Source organism: Ipomoea triloba, chromosome 2, assembly GCF_003576645.1.
Source record: "Ipomoea triloba cultivar NCNSP0323 chromosome 2, ASM357664v1".
Lineage (NCBI taxonomy): Eukaryota > Viridiplantae > Streptophyta > Magnoliopsida > Solanales > Convolvulaceae > Ipomoea > Ipomoea triloba.
In genome coordinates, this window is record NC_044917.1 from 16,474,096 (window position 1) to 16,485,348 (window position 11,253).

At 34.0% G+C, this 11,253-nt stretch overlaps 1 protein-coding gene and 1 non-coding gene across 3 annotated transcripts; one reads left to right on the plus strand and one right to left on the minus strand.

The window, feature by feature from the left end:
* Positions 1 to 417: 417 nt before the first annotated feature.
* LOC116009827 lies at positions 418 to 6,479 on the plus strand. 2 transcript variants are annotated; one of them, XM_031248968.1, is made up of 6 exons: positions 418 to 622; positions 765 to 1,186; positions 2,244 to 2,600; positions 3,988 to 4,380; positions 4,968 to 5,179; positions 5,957 to 6,479. In XM_031248968.1, exons 1-6 carry the CDS (start codon positions 474 to 476, stop codon positions 6,236 to 6,238), a joined length of 1,815 nt encoding a protein of 604 aa, XP_031104828.1. In that variant the 5' UTR covers positions 418 to 473; the 3' UTR covers positions 6,239 to 6,479. The 2 variants fall into 2 exon arrangements, with proteins under 2 accessions (XP_031104828.1, XP_031104829.1); XM_031248969.1 differs by having other exon boundaries at positions 2,247 to 2,600.
* Positions 6,480 to 9,775: 3,296 nt separating this feature from the next.
* On the minus strand, positions 9,776 to 9,847 carry TRNAT-UGU. The gene has a single exon. It is a non-coding gene; the product is annotated as a tRNA-Thr (tRNA).
* Positions 9,848 to 11,253: the final 1,406 nt, after the last annotated feature.

Sequence of the window (11,253 nt, forward strand, 5' to 3'; positions counted from 1 at the left end):
TATATATATATATATATATATATATATATATATATATATATATATATATATATATATTATTCTGTATTGGACATCAAATAATTTAATAAAGTTTTAAGCTGTTTTTTTTTTTTTTTGAAAACGTTTTAAGCTGTTACTGAAAATAGGCATTTGTTATAATTTATTTTTGTTGATAAAGTTGGTAACTTGGAATTAATAAAGTTATATAAGTTCCTTCTCTAAGTCATTTTTGAATTTAATTAAAACGTGAAGAAGATACTTGTTTGTGAGGTGATCTGACGAGAAGGGCATGTTGGTAATTCGAGAGAAAGGCAATACCCGGCCCACCTTGGCCAACAAGCTAACAAAATTAGCAATCCAATTAAAGCTGGCCACTTTAGTGTCACTTTGCTTTTGTGCAAGAGAGGTAGACATCATCGTCCTTAGGCTAGAATTGAAACCTAGCTAAACTAACATTAATCCAACCAAAAAACATGCAATGTTCAAATGAAACAATTGCTAGGTTGTTCTACAATGCCTCAAGCTCCTTTCAACTTCTTTTGTTTTTCTCATATGTCACCTCCATTTTCCTTGCTAAGCTCTTCTACTTCCTTGGTGGCAACATATTCTCCTTCTTCCAAAGGTATGTAAGTAACCGCATTCATAATGTCCTAGTCCTCGGGACTTAGCTCTTTTCCTCGACATTAAATAATTTTTTTTAGTACTACTGACTCTATTACAATATAGTATCTGTACATGAAATGTTTTTTTGTTTTTGATTTTAGGAATCAAGAAGCATACGAGTTTGCAGGATTTTCTGATGATGATAATGAGGAAGTGGAAGATGAAAAATGCTACACTTATCATCATCAGAGTACCCTTTTGGTCTCCAAAGCCATTCATGGCGGCGGCGGAGGAGATGAAGGAATGGGTTTTGTGCATCAAAAGGCTTTCGACGGCGGCGATGCAGTGCTGCCGGAGGAGTGCTCCGGCAGTGAAGCGGTGACTGCCTGCAGCTCTCCGGCGCCGGTGGAACCTTGTGACGATGATGAAGCCAAGATTCCAACTGCACAACATTATTTTGATTCTTCCAATAATTCTTATGATGTTTCTGGTGGCAACAACAAACTCGGCCCCACGTTATATTTCCACAGAAATATAAAGAACGGTGTCTTTGATACCTCCTCAGACATTGACAACTTTTTGGGTACGTATTCTACCGGTTCATATTAATTTACATATCTCAAAAAGAAAATTTGAAATTTTAAACTATAAATCCGGGTCCTCAAACATTATTGATAATAATTTTCAGTAAAACATTGCACTATATAGATATTATAGCTCTGTTTCATATAAATGGTTTATAAACTAGCTTAGGGTCCGTTTGAAAGCAGGAAAATGACTTCTGGAAAATGAGTCATTTTCCGGAAAATAGTTTCATTTCTAGTGTTTGGATGTATTCTGGAAAACTGTCTTAGTATGTTTGGTTCATTTTCTGAAAAATGGGTAGAATGGTATAATTAGACATTGTAATTATTTTATTTAAAATATAAAAAAATATAATAATATTATTATTAAAAAATAGAATTAAAAACTCAAAAATAAAAAATAAAAAATAAAAAACGTAAATCAACAGGTTTCCGTCGATTTTCGGCGGTTTCCCACCTCTTGGTCCATTTTCGGTCATGAGTGATATAGGATATGGGTTGGTTTTGGTCGAGAACATGCGGAACAATCATTTTTTGGCGATTCTGAAAAATGACTTATGGAAAAAAAATTCGTAAGTCATTTTCCAGAAAAATGAACTGATTTTCCTTGGTCAACGGAAAACATTTTCCGTTGACCGCATTTTCTGGGCGTTGACAAACACCGAAAACTCGGAAAACATTTTACGGAAGTCATTTTACAGGTTACTAAACACACCCTAAAGTTAAACCATTAAAAACTAGTAGTTACTATCTTATTTTGAAACGCTCTTTACTACTTGTATCTTATTTTGAAATGCTCTTTAGGTAGTGTTTCAAAATAAGACTATTATTTTAAATTTTCTATATTTTACCAAATTAAACAGAGCTTAGCATATAGTTATTTGTAATTTAAAATAAATTATAAGTTCTAAAATAAGTTATACCAAGCCGATCGAGCCTATACGTACATACTAACTGAAAATTGCTTCAAAAATGTTGGATGGATTGATATATATGTATTGTGGTAGATACTATATGAATGGTTACGTTTTGTTTATTTATGTTTTGAATATTTAGAAGATTGCTACAAGGGGGTGAAGAAAGAGAAGAGAGGAATGGTAAGAAATTTCATGGATGTGGAGGAGGATTTCTTTGTGTTTGCTCCATCCAAGCTAGAGAGCAAGAAGAAGTTTGAGTTTGAAGAAAAAGAAAATATGAATAAAAAGGAAGAAGGTTTTGGGCTTGGGTGCACAGTTGGATCCTGCACTTCATCTGAGTCGGAGTGGAGAAGCTCCATTAAATACTCAGAAGACCCTTTCTCTTCATCTTCAAGAAGAAGCTGCCCTACCTGGGAATCCTATGCTGTTTTTCACAAGTACGATGAAGAGATGTTGTTCTTGGATCGAATCAGCGTCCAGAAACTCCATGAAACAGGTCGGTCCATCTCATCAATCACTTTACTAGCTAGCTACATACTTCAATTATATATACTCCCTCACTCCGTCCCATTTTAATTTATTTATTAATTCGATTAACAAGATTTGACTAAATTTATATTTAATTCAATTTTTCATAATATTAAGTTTATTATAATTGTCAAAACCTTGTGGTCTAGTGGCACCCGGTTGCACTTCCATATGGAAGGAGATTTATTCTTTGTTCTTCAGTAGGTTGAGAAAGTAATTATGAACAGATACTACGTAAGAGACTTAGTAATACTTTAAAAATTATATTAAAAGTATTACTCCGTATTATATATATATATACATATATCCAAATCAGGTGCGACAAACTCTTCTGGTGCGGATGTGTGACCGTTTGTGGGACACTTAGGAGTGGTATGTGCACTTCATAGTAGTTTGTGGTGCACCGCCAAACGCCAAATGCCAAATGCTGGTCTATGGTGTACTATGGCTAGTTTGTGATGCACACAAGATTGATGGTGCTTTGGACACAAAGCACCATAAAACATGAAAAATAACTTGGTGGACTTCTTTTTTCGTAGGACCCACATAATAAAATATTCTATTATTATTTGTCACATCTAAAAATGAAGAAGTAGTATTTAAGAGTACATATAGTATAATTCATCAAACATATCTAAATGCACCAGCATATCATTGAAATTACCAAATACAATACTAGCTAACATTTGGTGGTGCAAAACAACACTTACAGGGCGTTTGGTTGGGAGGAGGGAATTAGGGGGGGAAAGAATTGTAATTTGGTGGAATTGCAATTCAATGAATAAAGTAGGAATTGAAATTACAGTGTTTGGTATGCAGAAATAGGAGTACAAGAATTGAAAGGTAAGAAGCGACAAAATGACTAAAATGCCCTTATGTTGTGGTAGATGATGTAGTAATAGTAGTAGTAGTAATAATAATAATAATAATAATAATAATTCTTTCAAATTTTTTTTTAAAAAAAAAAGAAAAAAAAAAGACAAAGGGTATGGGAGGAGGGGCAAAATTGTCTTTACACCAACAAATCGCCCCTCCTCTCCACCGAATTGCAATTCATGGGGAGTTCCCCATGAATTGTAATTCATCATTTAGAGGGTATTGCAATTCCCCCTCGGAATTGCAATTCCCTCCAACCAAACACTGTAATTTGAAAATTCACTGAATTGCAATTCAATGAATTGTAATTCCCCCAACTACCTCCAACCAAACAGGCCATTAGTGCACCAAAAACAGCCGCAGGTTTGCATTGGAGGTCTGTCACACCAGAACCAGTATATATATTCTCCAATATAATCCGGTTTTCATTTCTACATGCATATAATAATATAATACTTTTTTGAATAATTTTGGATCAGAATCCCTTAGGTCTTCCCTACAATCATGCCCAAGATCGATATCAGAGAGGATAGCCTGCAAACTCACAAGGAACAAAACATCATCTGATTTTCGACACATTAATAATCCGTACCATGAACTAGAGGCAGCTTATGTAGCGCAGATTTGCTTGACATGGGAAGCATTAAACTGGAACTACAACTACTTTCAGCGCCTCAGGGCTTCTTTCGGGGGCCGCGTAACCGGCGACGACCATGGATGTCCATCCACTGTGGCTCAGCAATTTCAGCAGTTTCAAGTTCTTCTGCAAAGGTACATAGAGAATGAGCCATATGAACATGGAAGGAGACCAGAGATTTATGCTAGGATGAGAAGCTTAGCTCCAAAGCTCCTTCAAGTCCCAGAATACAGAGGTACTATACTAAATATAATATATGTATTAGTAACTGTTGGGTGAAGATCGGTAAAGGCCAAGTCTAGCACCTGGTGTCTAGAAATTGTTCTACTTGTAAAGGGTTTAAAAAGATCAAGGCCAGCATCTAGCATCTCGAAATTGTGTGGCGGTATAAGGAAATAAAGTTGTGCCTTCCCTGCCTATAGCTAAGTTATTGATCCTAATAAGTGGCAATAAGGGTTCGAGTAATTGTTGGGCAGAGGCCGGTAAAGGCCAAGTCTAGCATCGGGTGTCTGGGGGGTTGTTGGACGGAAGCCGGTAAAGGGCTTAAAACAACAAGTCTAGCACTCGGTGTGTGAAGATTGTTCGGCAGAGGCTTGTAAAGCCATAAAGGGCTTTAGAAAGCCAAGTACAACACCCAGCGACTAGAAAATGTGTGATGATATAAGAAAATAATATTACATATTCGCTACTAGTTATACCTTTTGAGGAAAGTGGTAAGCACAGGATCCTAACAGTAACTTTCATATCAAATCAGTTTTATTTTATAGCTTAGAGCTTAGCTTTCATGTCAATGATATATATGTACGTGTATGTGATTATAAGATTCGGATGAGAAAGGAGAAGAAGGGGCAGGCTCAAGGGTTCCATCAGAATCATTTCTCAGAATAATGGAGGAAGGGATGAGGACATTCATGAACTTCCTCAAAGCAGACAAGGAAAATCATTGCAGAATAATTGCTTCTTTCTTTAGGAAGAACAGAAGAGGCTCAGCTGATCCTACTCTTCTCCTCCTACTCAAGAAAGTAAACAAAAAGGTCAGTATGCATACATACGTACATTACTTTAATTTCGTCCACATTCTCTCTCTCTATATATATAGAGGGGCTTGTGCTCATATGAGAACCATCTCTTAAGTGAGAACATTCGAACTACTACATATATAAGTGTACAGAATTTACTACATCAATGCACACAATATAATTTACAGCGGGTAGATTCAAAGGGGGCAATAATGGGCCGGTTACCCTCCATCCCATATATATATATATATATATATATATATATATATAGTACACATTTATAAGTAGTAAATATATACAAGTATAACCATAGGATGAGCTAGCTTATATGGTAGTGTAGGTAGATAGTATCTTGAATTAAAGGTTGAAAGCTAGAGCATACAATTTTTCTAATTCTATTGGATTTTTTATTTGTAATATCCCATTAGTTTTAATCTTTCGTCTCCACTCAAAAAGATTTCTGGATCGGCCCATGCTTCCAAGCATGCATGGATGACAGTGGATACCTGAAATAGATTGTGTAAATTCGGTGTAGTAGATAGTTTTAATCTTTCGCCTCCACTCAAAAGGTCTCTAGATCTGCTCATGCTCTCCAAGCATGCCTGGATGACGGTGGAGACCTTGGAGTATATAGTGGGCATTGGTGTAGTAAATGTGCACTCATGCAGCTCTGATCTCATGTTCTCATCTATGGCATGGCATGGCCTGGTTTTCATATGATCCTCAATCACTACATGCATGATATATATATATATATATCTTCACTTCAATTAAATTTTTTTTTTTGTTCAGAAAAAATCAAAGGTGAAAGAGGTTAAGAGAGCAGGTAAATGTTTGAGGAAAAAGTGGTTGAAGGAAGAGGAAGAAATGGAGATACTGATGGCAGAGATAGACCTGAAAGTGGTGTCTAGGGTTTTGAGGATGACAGAACTGAACGATGAACAGCTGCATTGGTGTGAAGACAAGATGAGCAAAGTCAAGATCTCTGATGGCAAGCTATTCAGAGACTCTTCAACACTTTTCTACCCAGCAAGCTGCACCACATTCATTGATCCAATCCAAACCCCTAATTAATTAATTAATTAAACCCCACCAACTTAATTATATCAACCGCTAATGTTCCTTTTTAGTGCAAATACTAAATACCAAAACAATACGTACTTGCATTATATTCTGGCGTTTACAATCCGTTTTTGCACTCACACTTACACATTTGCAAGGCTAGTTAGTGCTCGAAATGTTTGAATGTGGGCCGGGATGACAAGGATGGGGAGAATTTTTGTCAAGAATAAGCAAAGAGAAAGCAATTAAGGAACATGGATGATGATGATATGCATATATAAGTAATAAGTACATCATAGTTTTGTATGTAGCTTTAATGTCTTTTTGGTGACTTTAATGTAATTAGGGTTTATACATAGGGGGACAAGAGAGATGAATAAGAAAAGGGCAAAGCTGCGGACTGTGCAGGGGAATAAAAATGGTGTCACATGCTACACTCTCTAAGGAGGATGGGATCTTGGCTTGGCCCCATTTTAAACCCTTTTTGGTTCTTTGGGACAAATATAAATAAATCATGGAATAAAGTATGTAACCATATGTTACTTTATTAAGGATGCATTAAATTCATTTCATCAACCTTTTTATATTTTTAATTTTCTATATTCATACAATGAATTAAGGTAATACTACAATCATTATTGTGTGGACCATACTATTAAATAATGTACATTCAATATAAAAATAATGTACATTCAGTATAAAAATAATGTAAATTATATTCAGGGGGATGTACATTATTTGTGTACTGAATGTACATTATTTTTATAGTATAAAAATAATGTACATTCAGTACAAAAATAATGTACATTTAGTACATTAAAAATGTACATTTTATTATGGTCCACACAGCTGCGTGGACCATGGTCCACACAATAATTTGCCGTAATACTATGCTTGGGCTTGCTAAGTCAAATTTAGCATCTTGCAATCAAAATGCATGCAGTATTAACTACTACACAAGTATAAGAAAAATAAAGTTATTCTGTCACTACTAATTATAACTTTTGACATTGTCTCAAACATTATTTGATCTTGATAATAAATTATATGTAATAATTGATAATAAAAATGTGTTTTTTTTTCTTCCCTTGACATAGTTAACAACTAGGGGAGGGTATTTAAACGAAGAGTAATATTGTACTATTCACTCCTAATTTTTTTCTTCAAACATGACAATATTTGATTAGATACTTTAATCTTTTATAACAAGTTGATAAAATTTGTCAAATTATCCACATCTAATAATTATAAGTCCCATTATGAGGGGATTTAGCTTAGATAAAAAGCATTTTTCTTAAACAAATTAAATAGTTATAGGTGTCGACGTGATGAGTAGTCATTTTTAATAAACATGCATTAAAAGTAATGCTCCGTACAAGATAATATGGATTGAAAATTACAACAAATCTTACAAGCTTGGTTTAAAATACTTCTGGAAAAAAAATATTTCATAATTCTTATTAAATTAAATCTTTTAATTCTCAAATACAATACATTGGAAATTTAATGATTAATTAGTTGTGCTTAGGTCACTTTTTTTCTTGGATAACTACCATCATTACACAATCGAGTATAGTCGATTTAATCATGTCCATATTGTAAGGTTGATCATTAACACACAAATTTACTTTTAGTATATTGAAAGTTTATTTATAGTATGCTACAAGTTTATTTTTAGTATTCTACTTAAAAATAAATATATAATACATTAAAAATGAATCTTCAGTATACTAAAAATGAACATCTGTCAATGATATATGGTAAATTAGTGGATCATGGTCTACATAGTTGTGTGGACCATGAATATAAAGTACATTTTTATTATACTAAAAGTACATTGTTTTTGTACTGAAGGTACATTATTTCATAGTATATATAAAATAATATACCTTCAATACAAAAATAATGTATTCTAAAATAGTGTACTTTATATACAAAAATAATGTACTTTTAGTATAATAAAAATGTACTTTATATTCATGATCCACATAGCTGTGTGGACTATGGTCCATGCAATAATTATTGATGATATACCATATAAGTTATCATAACAACTACCATTGGGCCGACAATCTTACATGTGAGAAACTGATTTTAGGCCCTCATCCAAGTATTGAATAACACCTCAGGTGGGCTTTAGTTGGGCCCTAAATATACGGGCTACAACTGCAATATGAAACATAAGGTGTAGTGTAGTTATTTCCATTTTGCCAGTAAAACATTACAAGTGTATTCAATATGGTTGTTAACAAGCCGACTATGAACGAATAGAGATTGTTCGTGTTTGTTTGTTAAGATTTTTGAATGAGTATATTAAAGAATTTTTGACAAAACATATATAGTATCAAGATTCAACTCACGTGGGCTCCAAAAGAGTCACAAGATTATTATCCATAATATTTGCTATAGATCTAGCAAATTTGTTCACAAAATCTCTTTTCTATACATATATTTTGAAACAATGTTTTTATTATATTAGAACATGTAGGCTTTGAAGATGGTTATCTTCAAGGGGAGTGTATTCTTTTTTCTGTGATTGAGTTTTGATATAATTTTCTTAATTAAAGGGTTTTTAAAGAGGCAACTAGTGCAACAAATGAATACACATATATCATGTATTTTTTTTCTCACTAGTTTGATTTTTTGTCTCACTAGTTTTTTTTTTTTCTCGTTGGGTTTTCTAGTGAGGTTTTAATGAGGCATGACTCATGATTATGATATAGTAATGTCTAATAGGAAGTGTTGTAAATAAATATATGTGGAGATTACTAGAGAAATTTATAACACATTACTAGAGGAATTTATGACAATACATCTTCATTCTTCATGGCACGTTTGGTTCGCGGAATAAGCCTGGTATGACATAGCATTCTCAGTAATAGGTCTATTCCTTTGTTTGGTAAAAATTTTTATTCCCAAAAATTCCTGGGGATGACCCTTTCCCGTACAGGGGAATAGCTATTACTAGGGACCCCTTGGTATTAACATATTCTTGAGTTCTCAGGAATAGATTTTATATTTTATTTTCTATTTTACGGGCTGGAGTCTCCAAACCACGTACGTGCTGGAGTCTCCATACCACGTAAGGCCCCAACATCAAGTCTGAGACCACTCGATACCATTACTTGATCACCCAAGTCTGAGACCACCCGATGCCATTACTTGATCACCCAAGTCTGAGACCACCCGATGCCGTTACTGGATCACCCAAGTCTTAGACCACCCGATGCTATTACTGGATCACCCAAAGTCCCCTGACCACTGGCATAGAAACATCTCCTCCGCCACCGCCACCAACAACATCCACCCACGACCGAGACTCACACCAACCAAATTGCACGGCGACTCACACCAACCAAACATAATTTACGTTTCAATTCCTTAAACCAACCAAACATAATTTATCAAGTGTTTCAAATTTTTTCTTTGTTAAACCAACCAAACATAATTTATCAAGTGTTTCAATTTTTTTCTATGTTAAAAAACCCATTTTGGAAACATTAATTAGTTAGTTTAATTAACTCCATTCGCTCGCACGCACACACTGTTTGCCCCCATGCAGGATTGAACTACAGACCTTCAGTTTACAAGACTGACGCTCTACCACTGAGCTATAGGGGCTCACTTTGGGAAGCATTAGTTATGAGTGCAAAAGTATAAAATTAAGTTCTTTCAAAAAATAAAAAGAAAAAGTACTCCGTATAAAATTAAGGATTTCAAACCTCATTTCAATATCCCCACCAAATGCAAGTATTTCCCGAGCAGTAATAAAAATGTAATAACATGACAATAATTGAACATTGTATATGTATATGTTTAAAGTTATTCAAATATATTGACCAAATAGAATGTAAGTAAAACTGAACTTTCCATTTATATTCATGCATGAAAGGCAAGAAATACTAAGGGTGTGTTTGATTGACATGTTTATCTATCAGGAATGAGTATCAAAGTTATCGTTATTGTTTGGTTCACAGATTTTTATAACACTACTATATATGTGTTTTGATTACCCCTTAATTGCAAAACTCATTTCCTAATAAAATAAGGATTTCATCCCCTTCCTCCTCAATCGCTTCCCCAACTATTAATAATCATTCTTATTCCACCCTACTACCAAACATGCAAAATACTTTCATTAATATACATTACCATTACCAAGTATTTAATACCCATTCCAATTCTGATTCCCATGTGTGAATCAAACGCACCCTAAATTTTACTATATGTTTCCCCCTCATAATTTATGCCTCTCAAACAATTTTTTTACTAGGGGACTACATCCCGAACTAAATCGATAGTCAAGAATCGGAACTAATCATAGTCAAACTAAAAGCCAAAGATAAAAATTAAAAAAACGTAAATAGTTGAGGGAGAAGATAATATCAAAGTTAAAATAACAATTGGGGGGCACCTTCAAAAAAATATATATATGGGCAATTCGAAACCAATTTAGTCGGATAATTGACTTGATCGATGATCACAAAATTTTAAATTTGACTCCATGTGAGTGAGGTTTATTAACTTTCTTAGTTTGAGCCGACCTAAGCTAACGTCATCAAGTTTCACCCAAAGCGTACATTGCGCACCTTCAAATAACAACTGCAAACTTCTCTATAAGGGTGTGTTTGGAAACCCAGAAAATGATTTCCAGTGTTTGGATGTGACTGAAAAATCAAGTCAATGAAAATCATTTTTTGTTGGTTGGGAAAAACAATGGTGTTTTGGCAGAAAATGACTTCTGCCAAATTTTGGCGGAAGTCATTATCCAGACCAAGGCTACATCGACGAGGAGGGCTTCCGCCAAAACTACATCTTACTCTCGTTTTCGACGGACTGATTTCCCCCAGAAACCAGATCAGAGCAGTTCTCTAGTGCTCTGGTGTCCCTAGGAAACCATCGTTTTTTTTTTAAAAATTTTTTAATAAATACATTATTTTAAATATTATTATAAATATTTTTATATTTTAAATAAAATAATTAAAATATTTAATTATATAATTCTACTCATTTTCCAAAAAAAATAA